The following is an 18188-nucleotide window of genomic DNA, read 5'->3' as shown; positions in this document are numbered from 1 at the left end:
GAAGTTTTTTGAATATTTTTCAGAACATTAACCGTTTTCACGGAAACAAAAAATATTATTTGTTAACTAATGTTAAAACTACAAGACAAGAATACATGACGTTATTTATAAATTAACAATTAAACAAGATATTAAAAATGCCACCCACCGGCACGAATGCACGCCTGAGTGTTTCTTCACATATTATCGCGCACTATTTGAAAAATTGCTAGTGTATTTTTTATTGGACTAAACGAATGAATTACGCGACTTCTCAATTGCAAATTATTGCGTTTTATTTTCTTCCATAAAAACAGTTAATGTTATAAAAAATATTCAAAAGATCTTTCCTTTATAGAAACATGAAGAATGCAGAAATTTATTTTTACTTTTTTTAATCAGTGGCGTATCATATTTCTCATTTAAAACTTTCAGGGTCACATCGATAGGAATGAATAGAAATGCCACTGGTGAAATTAAAAACACCGTTTTCTCTGAAAAGATGCGTCTCTACACCTACTTTACGCTTCCCAATTTTTATAAAAATATTTAATGCCGAAACGGACTTATTAAGAAAAAACTTGTTTTCAATATTTGTTATCATCCTGTAGTTCAGACAGGAATCGAAAACGGATCCACATTTATATACACTTATTTTTAATTTCGGTCAAGAGAATCTACAGCAAGCAGTTGACAGATTTATTCTGAAATACCCTGTATAATTTTGACTGTCAATAAATTCAATATTTTTGGTTTGATAGGTTTTGTCAAGACGCCGGGTTTTTTTGTTGCAAATCCTTCTCATTATACTGGGTGTTTCATCGTACAGGGTGTCTTGTTATACAGGAATCACAAAATATTTTGAACTACTCAGCAATAATTCAAGAAAACAAAGAATCTAAAAATCCTCTTAATTGTTGGCGAAACTGGCGGGCCTCCACCACGGAACATCTCTGAGATGTTTCTGACACGGAAATGTCATTTTATGATTTTCGCCTTAACTATCTTAAATTTGATCTTTTTTACTAAAACAGTAGAAAAACAGCATCCAAAAGGCAACAAAATATAATTTCCCTATATGTTCATACGAAGTTTTTATCTCATTAAAACCAAAAGGAATGACCCCTAAGTTGGTGCTGTGTGTTTAGAAAGCACCTTGATTTAATAAAGAAAATGAGTACCACTGCTTTGTAAAACAAAAAGGCAAAGGTACAAGATGACATAAAACTATATTTCTGTTTATTCATACGAGAAAATATTTCATGAAATTCACTGCTTTATGTGAGCAGTCAATGTTTGCTAAAAGTAAAACCAACAGTATAAATCAACGAAGCAAGACTTTCTGGTAAAATTGTTTATTAAAATTAAAAAAAAAACTAATTTCTTTGAACCAAATACCTCACTTTGAGATATTGATTATCTAATAATGAAAGGTATAGTTCATTATACATCTAAAATGCATTTTCCCGTGTTTAGATTGCTTTCAAGAAATTGTCACGAACGACAAAATACTATTTTCTGGAAACATCTCAAAAATGATATTTCAAGATCACATTCCCAAAATGTTGGTCAAAAATTTTAAACGTATCACTAGGCGAAATTCTCATTCTGTATAATATGAATAAATTTCAAAAAATATTTGATACATGGAAGAATGGTTATGTTCTTTAGATGGAAAGCCAAACTGAGTTATAGATACTCGTGATCAAATTTAAAAAATACGAACTTGGATTTTTTCGTGGTAATCTATATTCCATATAAAAATCCAAGAAAAGCGATAGTTAATGTAAAAGAAACTAAATAATGGGGAAAACTTTAATACAACTTTTTTCGAAAGTGCCCCAACGAAAATAGGACCCTTCCCTTTAATATTAGTATCCTCAATATTATTTTTTTCTTATTTCTCGTTCTTACACTATAAATTTATAAAATTGTGCAACTATTTACCTGCAATAAGGTAAAGCACACATTCAGCAATTAAAATTTAAAAAATTAGATTCACTCATAGCGTGCCTATCGACAGGTTAAACATTTTTTAATATAATCAAAAATTATTTTCTTATTTTTGCTAATCTCTCAAAAATGTTATTTGGGCTTAATGGATTTGTCCCAGAAAGGTTGCACATAAAACAGCGTCTACGTTCTCGGCGAATCTTTTATTTGAGATAATAAATAAAATCGTGCATTAAATGCTAACAAAAATGTTGTAATACGTTTTGGAAATATTTAAGGATTAATTCAACAAAATCAATATTTTTTTTTGTAAATTATCGAATTTTGCAAATAACTTTTAATCCAAATAAACCATTAAACTTGCCGCAGCAAATATTATACTTATCTAAATTCCACAATCGTTTCGTGGGGTACAGTTAACTGAATTAGAAGATTCCGTAAATAATAAGATCGGTGTTCAATTTTTGTCATTGGTTCTGCCCTATGATGCTGTACCCATCAAACTCAAATCTACTTAAAAACTATCTCCGAGATGGACTCCGTAACCAAATGTGTGTTTCAAGGCCTCCCAATAGTAACGCTCCCAATTGGTCTTGGTCACTTCAATTTCACTACTGGGAACTGCGGACTGGGTTAATAATACGTCGGTATGGTCACTCTGAAAAAGAAGAAAAATCTTATGGGTCCATAGAGATCTTGAAGACTGTAAGAGGTATAGTTTTCTTCTTTTGCCTCCTTTTATCATCTATTGAAAGACATGTTAGACATGTCACAGGGAAAATCCTACAAGTAACAAGACGTACTTAATAGATACATAGCAAAAAATTTTAATTAATTATTTATAAAATATGCAAAACAATATTAATGTTCTTGTAATTTTTGGCATAAATGGTGAATCAGACCTGAATTTATGTAAACTTACTTTTTGATCTATATCAATGGTGACTAAAGAATAATGGCCCTCAGGCCACTGTTTGTACCTCCAATGCTGCACGATCTTCTTATTAGGCACCAACTCCTCGAAGCTTCCAGTAATATTACCCCCAAACAACTCAAATTTACCCCCTTTAACAGCATCCAACTTCACATGTCCTCTCGTAAAAGCAGTCACCATTTCTATTCGAGTCAATGCACTATAAAATTCCTCAGCAGTGCACTGGAACTTGTTGTTTTGTTTAATAGTGGAAGTATCCACTTTGATGCCTGCAGTTTGAATTTGGGACATCACTGGGGTCATAGTAACCTTTTTGCCAAAACTAGTTGTCAGTGATTTCACATGGTCAGACTTAACTTCATCCTTTTTTGGAAGAATCATGCCCTTTGAGAATTCTTCTTTTAAGCTGGTGACATATTTGCCTAACAACTCTCGCACTACATTCCTGCCTTCTTGGAACATAATTTCTTTAAGCTTTTCAGCCTCTTTGTTAAAGTCCTTTACGCTAATTTGAATCTAGAAACGTCTACTTGCTACAAAGTATTTTTTAATACCAAATAATATGTACTTACATCTAGATCTGACATATCATTTTCCTCAGATAAATTTGGTACTTTAATGCTACCACTATATGTGCTACCAGTGCCACCATTTAATGTTCCTTCCCAATTTAAAGTAATGTCCCACTCATAGAAAAAAATCAACTTTCCTTTCCTGTTGTTCGCGCATGCTTCACCCTCACATTTCTCAACTCCCTTAATTTTTACATCAGCCAGGTCAGATTTTACTGGAAACATTAAAAATTAGAATTCTCTGATTACCCTCGAATACAGGATGACAATGAAAAAGAGTACACATTATAACTGTTATACCTGCAACTTTGTACTTAGTGGGTGCAGTTGTGCACAACTTAACCATTTTCTATTATCATCCCGTATAAAGTTAGTGATTGAATTATTCAACTACAGTTTATTTCTTCTGATATCAACACACTCTATTTTCTAGTTTCTCTTATGGCTACCTGTGATGTTGTTAAATAGTTCCTTTATTCGCTCCTGAGACCATGGACTTGCATTTTTTTCTGTCCAGTGCCAGTTGTTAACGTTTGTTGCATCTGGTCGCTCCTCTACAATCCATCTTGGGTCCCCTTCACCCCACTTTGCCATAGTGATAACTTATGTAATAGATGTATTTGAGAAAGGTATGTACGATATGCTAAAATTGTTATCATAATAGGTACACAAAGTAATATTTTCCACATGAGGAAATACAATGCAATTGCCTAAATGATATGAAATGGAGCTAGGGAAAGCAATCAAGTGTAGGTAGGCTACTTTTGCATGAGTTACGAACAATAAATTTTTCCTATTATTGTGAATTATTTCCTTATTTTTTATAAAAACTTTAAACTAAATAAAAAAAATTGCTTTTCTTTCCAAGTAAAAATTGACATTGCAAATGCTCTGAGTAGTTTACTCATCTAAGCTCAAATAAGGAAGACAATAAAGTTTTATTATTGTAAGAAATAAAAATAAAAGGAAAACTCACAAAAGATTCAGTACAAGTTTTAAAAAAATGTATGGAGGAAAAAGGAAATTACTTCCTGCACTTAGAGTAGGATAATACCAGTTAATATATAATAATGAAACAAAAAAGGTCCAAAAGAAGAGCAGAGATCAACACCTATTTCTTCTACTGAAAGAATTGCCACAGAACTCATAACATTCAAAATTGTTTGCCTTTCACAGTTACTTAGTCAAAGTAGTGAAGATATCAGAAAAATTCTCCACAAATTAGTAATACCATGTAATTGTACCATGTATATTATGTACCAGTATGTTACTCTTTGCACTTTGATAGTCAGATCAAATCAGTCATAATTTCTATTTTACTAGAACTTATGATGACAATACCAGATGTGGGGTGACTGTATTTAAAAAATTTCATTTTTGCATCACAAAAATGATATTGTTACCTTGTAGGAATATAGCTCAAGGTTTTGAACCATTGTAGAACCATGCGAGTAGCTTGTCAAAGGTAGGAGTGGTAATAATGATATATTTCAAATATATCTCAACATAAAGCTCTAATTTTGGACCCAAAATTATTTTTATCAAACACTAAAAGTAGCCATAACAATGAAGTAAAAGACATATTTAGCCAAACAGGAGATATGTAACAACTGCTAAATATTCTAGTACTGTGGAAATTTCACAACAAGGAATGAAAATAAGGTTTTTGTCATAACTTGGAGAAATAAATGTTTATAATAGATATGGTGACCTAAAAAAGAACCACTAATTCTATTTTGCTGTTATGCAAAAAAGTTTTATCCATTAGCAAGTATTAGTGTTTTCAAAAAAGAACAAATATGTGCCAGGGCCTATTTGATATTTTCCAGCCAAATAGCATAAACAAACCTATTGATTTCATAACTATGCTGATGTGGAAAACTGTGAGGTAGAAATTGTACGGTATTTTTAATGCTATATCAAATGAATAAGAAATATCCAATTTTAATATAGCTTGTATTATCATTAGATTTTAGGTTAGACAGTGTGGTAGAAAAAAAAAATTATGCCACTGACATAGGTGTAAAACACAAATGTAACCTATATAAGTCAAAACGTTAGATATTACTTAATGACCGCTTTGGACTGAGATACACCATAACTTCTGTAAAAAAGTCAGAACCCTATACATATAAAGGATTCATATTGTATATGGACCTCACCTGAAACAAATTGTGCACTTTTCAAGCACTCAGTGAAAAACTAATGAGCGTTTACGGTTTCAAAAGCAAATTCAGTCCGCGCTATCGGTTATGAACGAACACAAATTTCAGTATTATTCTAGAACCTCTAAAGGGAAAAATCTAGAATAATGACCATCCTCAGAAACTCCGATAAAATAATATGGAAAACCAGTCGGCATTTTTGTCAGTTTAGTGTCAAATCTGACATTTATCAGCTGTTCACTATAATATCATCTCACTTCATTACTATGCAGCAAATAAAGATCAATATATAATCTCGGTCGAGCTTTTGATTGGTCTGCGAGGGAGACACGGATGTCAATTCCGCGGCAGTGCGAATTTAGTCGGTTTTTTCTGATAACAAACTTGTCCCCTTTTTGTTCTTTATTTTCTATTTCTTATATTCTTTTCATCATAAATATCCTTTTATGCAATTAAATGCTGTTGTACTTTGATTTAGCTCACTGCCATTGTATATCGAATACTTTCTCAACCAACCTTAACTCACCTGAAGAAGTTACGAATTAAAAAGTCTGAACTTTTAGCAATAACAAATAAAATGTTCAACGAACTTTGAACTTAAAAAAAGAAATTGAGGTACGTGATGTAGGTGCAATGATCCGGAACTATACTATATACAAAAGTCTTAAATATTAGAAAAACAGAGGTAACAAATAAATATAAAATTCTGGACTTTATGGTGATCGCATATGGCTCACGCACAAATAAATGTGAGATTTGGTCAATGGTCCGCAAAAATGACCAAAGTATATTTAGATATAAAACATGCTTCATGTTCTAAGGAAGTATAGCTAGATAAATAGACACTAAACAATAACAATTAAATATTACGTATAGTATATACATAGTATAAAAATAATTACAAAACGGAGCTCACATGAAATACAACACACAAGTTATGTCAGAACCACCGCGGCATGTAAAGATTTTTTGTCTCTTCAGTGGAAAATCCTGAAGGACGTAATCGTGAGGGAAAAGCGCAATCCGGAATGCTGTGAAATTTTTCAAGTTAGCGAACGAACTGTGAAGTTCCTAAAGAGATCCCAAAGGAAAGATATTCCATCCCTTTTATCAAAGAATATGATTCAAAGTCCTTGGGCAATTTAACTAATTTATCGTTTCCTTTCGAAGTGCGAAGATATATATATATTTTTTTATTTAATACCGAACCGTCTGGAGCCCATAAATAACTACACTAGAAATCTATACATATGTTCTAATAGCTCGGAATAAATCAATAGCGAACCCCTTTAAAAAACAAACATTATTTACTCTTTGGTGACCGCAATTTTGACAAGTACAAGTAAGACAAAGTTAGTTCAGTAGTCCTAAAAACTTCCCAAAATATGGTTAGTTAAACATATCCCAGATGACAGTAAAATACACCATATGGGTGTTAAACAAAATAGAAGTCATTAAGATACTGGGAAAACGATTTTTTCAGACGCATGGTAAATTAATCAGCATTTCAAAATGGAAAAAAGACAACGAATAGTCTCTCAAGATAGATTAATGAAAAAATTGACGACGAGCTTTTAGTATTCGAATTCAGACTTCCCAAAAATATTCTGTCTTTCAAAAAGTCAAAACCAGAGGTTTTTTCGTAAGTGGGCAGTGGTTATTGGTTTCCATCTAACAAATCGAGAGGAATCTTTAAAAAAATCGATATTATTATCTCCAGGTGTAGCATTCGTACATGTTCAACCGATAGGTCATTTCAATAGGTTTTTTTGAAAAGCGCATCAAAGACTAGACATTTCTATACATACATACATGTATTCTAAAAATTCATAGCAAATCAATTTATACCAATTGAAAACAAACGTGAAATTCTGCACTTTATGGCGATCGCGAATAATTACGTAGAGGTAAATGCAAAATTAGATAATAATCCCCTAAAAAATCCAAAGCGCATCAAATGCGCACCGCGTTGCCACATAAATATTGATCACGTGACTTCGCGTTTGCCATATTGTGTAGTGTGTACGACAATTTTGACACAGACAGAATTTAGTTCATTTTAATGTCATTTTGTAGTTATAATACAATGAAATGTAATAAATGTCAAAGCTTCCGCAGAACAGAGTCTGGAAAGTCCATAAAAGTATCTAGTTTTTTTGAAATATGAATTAAAATGATAAATAAAAATCTAAGTAAGAAGAACTAAAGTACATTTTAAACTGTAATTCGCATCTAATAGATCTTTTCGTGTGTGAAAACGCATCTAAACATGACTGCTGCAGATGAAAGAGGCATCTTTGCCAAGCTGGAGGCCATTAAAGAAATCAGGTACCCAGATATCCCACACCACCTTCCCTTATGATTTAATAAATAATAATGTTCACTATCTAATAATCGCTAAGTTTTCTATTTCATTTAGAGCAAAAACAATCCAACTTGAAAAGCTCAAAGCTCGGCTTATATGTGAAGTTGAATCTCAAGACCAGGAGGAAAAATCACTCTCAGAATTCAAGCAGGAAATGGATCTCTTATTGCAAGAAAAAATGTCTCATGTTGAGGAATTAAGGCAGATTCATGCTGATATTAATGCGGTAAACAAGCATTTTTAAATAAACATATAGATGAATAAGTAACACTTTAACTTTGCACTTTGCAAACATTGCATGATGATTGCCATTGATTGGGTTTATACAGTGTGTAAGACATAATATAATGCATTAGAATTATAAAAAAAAATTACAAAGATGCAAACTCTTTGGCATGTATATCTTATATGTAATATAAGTAACAACAGGTATAAATGTAAAGCCAATATTCTATCTTCGGCATTATGTGCTTTATAAACTCAGTTTTAGTTAATGTATTCTTCCTACAAGCATATAAGTTACCTTTACTATCTTTTATAAGTTAAGTTAAATGTTAGAATGTAGTAAAAGCATATAAGCCTTTATCTCATTACTTATGCAACATGCTATTTGTGGTACAAAACCATGCATTTCTTAATTTTATGTTTTTGAATTTAAGGCTAAGTTCAATTAATGTGTACATCCCTTAGTCCTTTTGAATTATGTACAACAATGGTAGTATTTAAACATTTGAATATAAGGCACCAAAGAGTCGTGATATTGGGAAATAATTAGGTGATGCAGTAGTACAATTTTTCTCTAATTTAATCATATTTTATGTTTTTACCTGTCCAAAATATATATAGTGGCTATCATCATTTTCACCATCCTGTATAATCTTTGTTAGATGGAAGGTGTCATAAAACAAGCTGAAGAGAATCGACAGAGGGCAATGAATGCAACTTTGCGTCTACATGAGGATTACATCCCATTGAAAAGTGAGATAGATCGTTTGAGGAGGGATCATTTGGGACTGGAGAGGCTACCAGAGCTGCATGAAGAAGAAGGCTCAACAATAACTCCAGAGTAAGTATTTTACTTTGCTTTGTGCTAAAGTTCCAAAGAATATCTTGTCACATTATTTGCAAGAGTTTTATGAAAAAAATTATTTAATGCAATAAAAAACCGTTCTCACTATTTTACATCTTTACAGGAAGTTTTCTCAGTTGTACACTTCAGTCAAAAGTCAAACACCTTCATACACCAAAACGGCTGATTGGACACGACCCATTGCTCCCACTGAAAGTTCTTTGGGCTCTTTAGGCCCTCCACTGCCACCTACTTTTCTGCCTCCGCCTAATCCTCTAAGATTAGTCACTAGCAAGCCGGACCCAGGAAGATCAGCTGGATTAGGACACTCTCCGCATCCTCCTACTCCTACTTTTAGGTTTGTTTTGATGTTTCCTTGCTTTACGGTGTGAGATTGATTGTTAGTTGCAGACAACAACCTCCGCCCATGAAGTCATGCTTAAGTTGTCACCAACAAATACATCGGAATGCTCCGATTTGTCCTCTTTGCAAGGCCAAGTCGAGATCGCGCAACCCTAAGAAGCCGAAGAAAAAGGATCATTAACTACGATCAGAGAACTTCTTCTCGTGTTTAGTTTGACATTTAAAGGTGAATGTTTTTAAAATTCATAATTTTTCCTACGGAAAATGTTTATTATAGAAAAGCTTTTATGTGTTGCGGGCTATTGTGCTTTAATTTTTAAACTGCTGAATGTTTTAAGTATATGAAAGTAAATTTTACCTTCATGTGCTTCAAAGTTATGATTTGCCTCATATAGATTAGAATGTTTGATATTTTTGAGCTACTATGCTTTGACTTCTCAACTGCTGGAATTTTGCAATGTATGAAGACAAATTTTATCTTCATGCCCTTCAAGGCTTCTAATTTCTTTAATATAGTTTGGGCGCTTTTTATGTTTGTAGGCTACTGTTCTTTGACGTCTGAACTGCTGGGACTTTGAAACGTATAAAAGCAAACTTTGCCTTCACATACTTCAAAGTTTAAATTTCGCTAAATATCATTTGGGTGCCTTTATGTGTTTATGGTAAATTTTATATTACTTTATTTTCCAGCAGGGATTTTAAAATTAGAATTTTTACAAACTAAAACCTTTACCTACTTGATTGCATTATACACTTTAATGTCCAGGGTTGGTCCGTATATTTAGACAGAGCATACTATTATTATGAGAAAATAGAAAAACTTTAAATAGAAAAGTTGTAGAGTTTATCCTATATCGCCAGAAAATGTAACGTAAAACAACAGATGTATATTGCAAAGTTGAAAAAGGATACAAAGCCGGTAAATTTATAATGCAACACCCTGTATATTTTATGAAAATTGAATAGACCTTTATTTAATAAAATATATATTATGTTGGCATTTGGATTAAGCGTTTTCGCAGTGTTTGCACTTAAAAACCTATATTACATTTTTTCCTAATCGCCAACCCTATACATTAAATCACTTTTCCGAAATACAAATATAAAGCTAAATAGCTTTGTATTATGAAAATAAGTGCTAAAATTTCAGCACTGTATTTTGGTTAATTGGTTTAGATGATTAATAATACCTAAAAGTATATAAGTAGATATAAATTTTTCCTTATTATTTATGAAATTATGTTATAAAGTATTTTGACTTTGTTTTATAGCATTGATGGTTTTCTAATGTCTTAATTGTGTGTGACTGTACTGACTGTTTTAATTATTAATACGTAGTTCCAAGGTGTCCCAATAAGAGAATGTCCAGCGTGGGGATCTTTGAAATTGCGAGAAATAGAAAGTGGTTTAAATGGAAAAAAGTTGCGTATTTGAGAGCTGAAAAATGCTGTTTTAAAATTTGGAAACTTCATTCAAATTTTGGTAAATCCTTTATTTCTTCCTGACTATAATGTGGTTCCCTGTGCCACCATAATTAATGTAATTTTTTAAATATAGTTCCAGTTTTTTTTTCATAGATTTTTTTCCCATTTTGCCACCATGTTTAAGATCTCTATGCTGTTTACTCTTATACAAGATACTATGTGTACATTAAATACTTTGTGAAATCTGATTTAATTGTTTTTGTCAATAATCTGTGGTAGTTTGATTAATGTCTACACGTTATTGATTATTGGACTACCTTCATTTAAATGGAAAGTTGCCAATTTTTTCCATTAATCATATGTATAAATTAGACAGGCCTAATTTTATATTTAATGATGATGGAGAATTTCAGCTTCGCAATAAACATAAAAATGCGTTAATTTTCTAACTGACCTGGTATATCTTAAGAAGGTTGGAAGAGTCTCCTTGAACGATAACACAGGACATTCAATTTATTTTTAATTTTAAAGCGTTTTGAGCCCAGACGGCCCTAATTATAAGATTGAGAAAACTGCGGATTGATGGACGATTTTGTGTAGTATAACCTTCATGTAAAAGTTTTTCAATTGGATAATCCATGTAGGCGTAAAACTATAAGAACCGATTTCCCATGTTGATCTCCTATATCCAGGGTTCCCCTGGACACCCGGTATCAAAATGTTTTGACAAATTTCTTACACTAAGTATCTCTGTGTTGTATATTTTCATTATTTCAATTTTCTCTTTAAGAGTTAACTTGTGACATTTTTGAACCTTTTTTCTGATACGTCTTTCACACAACCACCAATTTTAAATACTGAATAAATATTTAAAGAGGCCAAGGCGCAAAAAATGTACAGCAAGGAACGTACTTGCAGTTGGGTAACTCCTTGACAACCTACCTCGCTAATTCGACGTTGCCCCGATGTAAGAGATTTGAATTAATTTTGTAATGTCCGTGCAAGAGAAAGTTTGAATGCATTTTATTCACGAGTTTGTAGATTTATCGTACATGCGTTTGCCTAAGGAACTGTCCGTTCAAGGGAAGACCATTTATATGAGATTCTATACAACCAAATTCCGAATTGCGAAAAAGTGTTCGCATAACAGAAGTGTCTGTTAAGAGAGATTTCACTATACAGTGAAATGGGCATGTCTGCGTGGCCTTTAACTTCACGCGTTAATTTTCGAATAAAATTTACACTCAACTTAAATGAAATATCCAATAGTCTGCATCTGCAAGAAAGTGTACTAATGCCCTTTAAGTTCATGTTTCCCAACCAAAATGCAGAATTATGTGCTAATGTGCTTCACTTTCAGCTTATTTCAAATAAATGGATTTTCTCCGACTTAATACAAGAATTATTCTATGACCTTAATATTAGAACTTAAACCTTGTGTGATTCTAGTTTATTTTTTACGTGAAATGTTTATTAAAAATTAGTATAAAAACTTATACTGTTTATTTAGCGTGAAACATAGAGGGTTTTAATACAATATATTTCGCTGTTTTATTTCCAAATAATCCGTAGCCGGAATTATCTAACAGGCCCTTATATATGAAGGATGTGCAGCTGCTACTGTGGAAAAATAATGTTATAGATGTATATCACAGATGGGTAAAATACCTGTAATTTTCCAATATCGGAAATATATTTTAAAATGTCCACTAAAATCATATTTAAAATAATAATTATATTTTTTGTAAAAAAAACAACCTCATTTTAGAACCAGTTAATTATTTTAATAAAGAAACTGGGGCAGGATGACCTCTTTTATCTGTAGCTGCTGCGCAGGAAGTAACTACTCTCCTACCTATTATCTCACTCATTTAAATATTTATGTTTTGGATAATTATATTTAATTTTTGTGAAGAATGCTGAGGGCTGGGACATTCCACGCTCTAGGGTATACATATAGTTACTTTTTATGTGGAATATAATATGTATGTACATGCATATATAGAAATTAGTATATATACTAAAATTGGTTTTATTTTATAAATCAATAGGGTACAAAAAACCTATTTAATTTGGGGAAGGTTTTCGATGCTATTGCAGGACATTCAGTATTTTCTTTTTTTTATTTGTAATGTTTTATTTTTGGAGAGTCACTGATGCATTAGGGGTCTCCATATTTAACTACTAAGCAGAATGTTAAATATTTGCGCAAAAAAACAAATGGGGAAGGGCTTTGATACATTATTTTACACATTCACTCTGAACATAGCTTTATTTTAAATGTCAGTGTGATCTTGCAATCAGGGTCGAAAAGTGTGGATTACGACGATCCATCAATTTGGAATTATTTAAAAGAGATAATAGCTCTTTCAAAATTTGAGAGAGCCATTCAACACAATTATGAATAATGCATCTTACTATGGTTCTTACCATTGAGAGTTGGTCAAAGGTCCAATTGATAACACAATCAAATTCTTTTTGAAGGTTCTTGAATGAAACACGAAATATGAAAAATTGTGATGCAAAGCTTACCTGTGAGAGGCTAGAAGTTTATATTCTAGGGGTTTTCGGTAAAATTCTATCCGACACCTACTTAATCAACTTATTTTTAGTATAAATACAAATACAGGGTATCTTTGGTAGGAAGTGTTGTGAAGTTTTTGAAATTATTTGAGGGAGTGAAAACGGTATTTTCCTCCCTTACCTTGTATAAATAACTGTTTTATGTAACTTTTTTCTTTCCTCCAAATAAATTCACTTTGAATAATTGTTTTCTATTTTAAGAAAAAGTTTTTATTTATTATGCAATGATGTAATATGTAGGGTATTTCAGCTTATATGGTCCGCACATCTGAGAACCAACAGCATAACCACTGCAACTTTTGCTTTCACTACAAAAGAAGAAAAAGGTTTTTGGCGGCTCCTATTTTTAATCACTAAACATCAGCTACGCTAAAGACTTATCACAGAGTCTTTGAGATAATAGAACACCTAATTATCCTTATTCTTACTACAGTTGGTATGAACACTTTTCGATCGAACCATTAGTCGAGTGAACCATCTAACAAGGAATTTCGATCGGAAATATTCAAAACATTTTGAATTTCGGCTGTTATAAACGTACAGCTCATCAATGCAAAAATCGATATGTGATAAAATATTTCTCAAATCAAGCGATTACGGAGATTTATGTTTACAGGATTTTTTTTCTAACTGTGGCCCAACATATGCAATGTGGCGCAATATATTAAGCAAACGTCCTGTATATGCTTTTGGTGCTTGTTAAATTCACTGCTTTAGATCTCTGGATCCATTTTAAATCTGAAAAATCTCGATTTAAAGCTGTTATCTAAGTATATTTTTTCTTGAATTAGCACATTTAATTTCATAGCAAACTTTAATCTTATTCCTCATTGCATGTATCCTGACCTTTCCATGAAAATAAGCCCCTGGGATTTCCTGGCGATTACGATATTATTTTAGGTATGTGCAATGGATCTCATCAGTTGCTTAAGCTTAAGCGAATGTTTGAATTCATCTTTGTTCTTCAAAAAATCACTTAATAGTGTATTTTTCATGTAACAAAGTAACATGATTTCGCTTTATATACAATGAGCATTATTTAAAACAAAGAATTATAATTAATTTGCCTTAGACTCTGCTATTGGACTCTAATGGCAGAAGTCCCAGAAGACCCATTATAGTGTGGACTAATTGAACTAAGAACTGTTAGTTAAATTTCCCATGACGGGTATCGCTCAAATTACCTCAAGTAAGAAGATAATGTTTGCTGTAATACCAAAAGCTGTCTTTCCCGTGTTTTTATCCTGCTATTGTGTATTTTTGTAGTGATAATGTCTAAACCAAACAGCATCTGTAAATCGCACCCCTGGTTTAGCAGAGCTTTTGTTCAAATATGGGTACGCCTGGCAAACAGAAACGTAAAGTTTATTTGGGCAATACAAATCTTCTTTTCACTTCTGCATCTTGTGGTGTTGATATATGACATAATTGGAAAAACTAGTTATCTTTATCCAATGTCTGGAATAACGGACAACATTGTTAAAATCGTGGACGTCCTGCGAGATGTCATTATGACACTAACCAACATAGTGGGACTGATTTGCTTAGGAAATTTTATATTTTACCTAACGAAAGGTTTCCCGATCCAGGCAAAAACAAATTACTTTGCCAAAAGCAAAATGGATTTTCTGATGGTGATCTTCGTTCTACTAACTTTTGTCATATCTATATTGCACATAGTTTATTTCGCCTCTAATTTTGGATGTTGGATAGCATTTCGGTACGTCCTTCCAAGAAAAATTGAGTACATTTACTCAAATTTCGCAATTTTCTTCATTCTCCATTTCGCTCATATTGCCAAGGATTTCACAGAAGACACCAACGAATATCTCAGAACCTCAGTATGCCCATATTTTGAAGGCAACTCGGTGCATTTTGTGAGAATAAACAACGTAAAGCACATACAGAAGAACATTGCGGAGTGTTGTGTGATTTTGCAGGAAATTACCAGGCACCATGAGAAAGTTTGCGATTTACTGGATAAGATTAATGAAACTTTTAAGTCTGTTTTGGTTCTAATTATAGTGAGCGTTACATTCAACATTTTATGGAACATAACTATGATCTTTCAGTTTGCAATGAAGAGTATGAATATAGTGCAGAATAATTATATTTTTGTGGTGTTTCCGCTGATGTTGATTGTTGAAGGGGTAAGAATGAACTATGCGAAGGGACCTGAATTAACCAAATTTAATGTTAGGGCCAAGGAGCTTTAGTTGCCTCCATAGGAGAGCAAATTGAGAAGCAGGCCCACCAGACCACGAAGATTTGCTATTCGTTGTTGAATAAGATTCCAAATTCCATACCCAGGGATTACCAAAATTCGATAGAAAAGCATCTAAAAATTTTCATGGGCCAAACACAAGCCAGAAAAGTTTACCTCCACGCAGGAGGCTTCTGCAAGTTAAACTGGGGCATTCTGGGCTCAATTGCCTCAACTGTCGTCACATATGCAATCATACTCATACAATTTTTGTTCAAAGGGACATTTTAATACTCAATAAGTCCTGTGCACCTTTGTTTGCCGTAGCTATTAATAAGTTATTCTAGGTAGCTCTCGACGGACCACAATATTGCTGACAAAGACAAGGAATCGAACAAAGATTGAACGGCGCAACTATGCCAAGAAGAAAGGACCATTGAAATCGGTGCAAAGCCCAACCATTGTGTCAACTTACATTAATAGCCACAATACGAGAAGATAAGATTGTCTTTATTTAACGAGCAACAGCGGCGGCGTAAGCGACAATAGGCTTAGGCGGAATATGCCTAGCGAAAGATAGCTACTCACCTATTATTAATACCAACCTGAAACTGGAGAATAAAAGCACCCCATATAAAGAGATCTGGCAATAGAAGACAATACAAATATGCAGTAGGCTATTGAGAAATGCATAGTTCTTGAATTAGGTTTATTTTAATAGGCAAACTGAAGAACTGTATATCAAATGCATGTAGATTATGAACAATCAATAGAAGTACCATATGCTCGCAAATGATGGTGCAATAATTTTTAGGGCTTGTCTCGAGACTTAAAAATTTTGTTTATTTCTTCACTTCTGCTTTTTTCACCCTTGGGGCGAAATCACAGTAAGGCAGAGACGAGAATTGATTCAAATCAAAAGGAGTTGCATGGCGAAACGAGAGAGGGCGTTAAGTTATATGTTGCCTTTCTATACCGAGATAACTTTCCAGTTTCATCGTGCACATCAAGGCGATATAATCTTTTTCTCTTCTGGCTGGAGTACAACTATTCCCTTAAGATTTTAAATTAATCATATTAATAAAGCACCTTATGTATTGTCGCATTTGCAAGGTAATTTCTGATTAGTAAAAAAATAACTATATAATTTCCATCAGGTCTTAAAACTTTATTGCTCGCTAATTAGTTTGTAATTCTACCCTCGTATACTTTACGTTCTTAGCTAGAAAAGATCAGAGAGACAATAAAACGTAAAGCTTAAACAAATTGTTTTTCAGTACTCCAGTGCAATCCTATTTCCCAAACAATTGCATTGTCAGGTCTATATGGAACGCCCTCTAGCTGGAAAATCGTCACCGGCAGCAAACGTTTAGGGCCGAATCAATGCACTCAGTGCACTGGAATTTCACGTGTGGGTGAAGGTCGAGCATAGTTAATGGGCCCCTTTTCCAGTTTTTAGGGCTAGATTGGGTTAATTCCATTAACGAGCTTGATACCGAAGAAACATGTTTGATATACTATTACTTTATGAATCGCACAAACAGGTGTGTATCATACCTTTTCAAAGTATGGTGGGTAAAGGAGTGAAGATCGAGCATACTTGATGGGCCCCTTTTCCAGTTTTCAGGGTTAAATTTGGTTAACGCTAGTACTGTGCTTGATACTGAAGAGAGATGTTTCACAATCTACCAATTTATGAATTCCACAACAAATTTTTAACATATTTCTTCAAATTATGATACCAACTTTTTTACGCTTGTGAACTACTTAAAAAAAATCAAATGCTGTTAATATGTCGCATAATGTTTATTATATGGGTAGTTCAATCAATTTGGGCAAATAAATTTCTGTGTTATTGTGTTTAAATTGGCAATAGATCCTCTGCAAATGAGTGCGTATTTAGTCATTATGGAGTTTATTAAATTTTATAGAATGTGTTATTAATTAATGTATGAACGCTTTCAGCAGGTAGTATAAATTCGTGGGATAAATCCATTTAGAAATTTTTAATTAATATTTTTCATTTATCCCTAAACATTAAAAAATCTCGAGTTGAATTCGACAGTTATAGGCAGTACAGCAAGTAAAACCTGTTGCGTTCTTTCAGAAGTGCTCTCCTTGTGGAGAGTTCGCAGTAGACGAAAAGGTCGAGAGATCTTGTAGAAGGGCTTTTCAGTTTTCGACGGGACAATATGGGATAAGGTTTCGGTGCTCTTTTAAGTGTTTTGAAAGTTTCAGCGCAAAAAATGATGCAAGCTGCATTATAATAATGCACCCACTCTGAGTATTGCCTTCTAAATGGGGTTAGGCACCATTGCAGTGCAATTACAAATATATTACTGAAGAAAAACGATCTGGTCAAGATAAATTTTCAGTAACTCAAAATAACCTGCTTAGAACGGAAGTTTTTAAGAAACCATTAATCTGAACCGGTTTGACTGTGAATTCTCCGAAATTACTGTCTGTTTTTGTGATTAGTATTTCTGTAAGACGTGTTTCACCTTATTCTCTCTGACGCATTTTAATTTTACTTGTGTCACTTCCTGTGCATCTAGGTTCGATATGCAAACCATCATCT

The 18188-nt window shown here is 33.0% G+C and overlaps 2 protein-coding genes across 6 annotated transcripts; one reads left to right on the top strand and one right to left on the bottom strand.

Annotated features, from left to right (window-relative positions):
* Positions 1-2116: 2116 nt before the first annotated feature.
* On the bottom strand, positions 2117-5796 carry LOC136340556 (activator of 90 kDa heat shock protein ATPase homolog 1). 3 transcript variants are annotated; one of them, XM_066284727.1, is made up of 5 exons: positions 5601-5794; positions 3888-4081; positions 3439-3653; positions 2855-3382; positions 2117-2590 (listed from the first exon to the last, which is right to left on the bottom strand). In XM_066284727.1, the coding sequence occupies exons 2-5, from the start codon at positions 4030-4032 to the stop codon at positions 2447-2449; spliced, it is 1032 nt and encodes a 343-aa protein (XP_066140824.1). In that variant the 5' UTR covers positions 4033-4081; positions 5601-5794; the 3' UTR covers positions 2117-2446. The 3 variants fall into 3 exon arrangements, with proteins under 3 accessions (XP_066140824.1, XP_066140825.1, XP_066140826.1); XM_066284728.1 differs by having other exon boundaries at positions 3888-4040; XM_066284729.1 differs by having other exon boundaries at positions 2575-2715; positions 5601-5796.
* Positions 5797-7684: 1888 nt separating this feature from the next.
* LOC136340512 (zinc finger C4H2 domain-containing protein) lies at positions 7685-12363 on the top strand. 3 transcript variants are annotated; one of them, XM_066284663.1, is made up of 6 exons: positions 7685-7931; positions 8023-8194; positions 8856-9034; positions 9162-9395; positions 9443-11718; positions 11799-12363. In XM_066284663.1, exons 1-5 carry the CDS (start codon positions 7873-7875, stop codon positions 9579-9581), a joined length of 783 nt encoding a protein of 260 aa, XP_066140760.1. In that variant the 5' UTR covers positions 7685-7872; the 3' UTR covers positions 9582-11718; positions 11799-12363. The 3 variants fall into 3 exon arrangements, with proteins under 3 accessions (XP_066140760.1, XP_066140761.1, XP_066140762.1); XM_066284665.1 differs by having other exon boundaries at positions 7686-7931; positions 9449-11718; XM_066284664.1 differs by having other exon boundaries at positions 9443-12363.
* Positions 12364-18188: the final 5825 nt, after the last annotated feature.

This window comes from Euwallacea fornicatus, chromosome 8 (genome assembly GCF_040115645.1).
Source record: "Euwallacea fornicatus isolate EFF26 chromosome 8, ASM4011564v1, whole genome shotgun sequence".
Lineage (NCBI taxonomy): Eukaryota > Metazoa > Arthropoda > Insecta > Coleoptera > Curculionidae > Euwallacea > Euwallacea fornicatus.
This window is presented reverse-complemented; position numbering and strand designations above follow the sequence as displayed.

Coding starts and splice junctions, on each gene's coding strand:
- LOC136340556 (XM_066284727.1), bottom strand. CDS start 4,032: ATGGCAAAGTGGGGTGAAGGGGACCCAAGATGGATTGTAGAGGAGCGA. Junction 3,654..3,887: donor ACTATTTAACAACATCACAG/GTAGCCATAAGA, acceptor TAATGTTTCCAG/TAAAATCTGACCTGGCTGAT. Junction 3,383..3,438: donor ATGATATGTCAGATCTAGAT/GTAAGTACATAT, acceptor AGACGTTTCTAG/ATTCAAATTAGCGTAAAGGA.
- LOC136340512 (XM_066284663.1), top strand. CDS start 7,873: ATGACTGCTGCAGATGAAAGAGGCATCTTTGCCAAGCTGGAGGCCATT. Junction 8,195..8,855: donor TTCATGCTGATATTAATGCG/GTAAACAAGCAT, acceptor AATCTTTGTTAG/ATGGAAGGTGTCATAAAACA. Junction 9,396..9,442: donor CCTCCTACTCCTACTTTTAG/GTTTGTTTTGAT, acceptor ATTGATTGTTAG/TTGCAGACAACAACCTCCGC.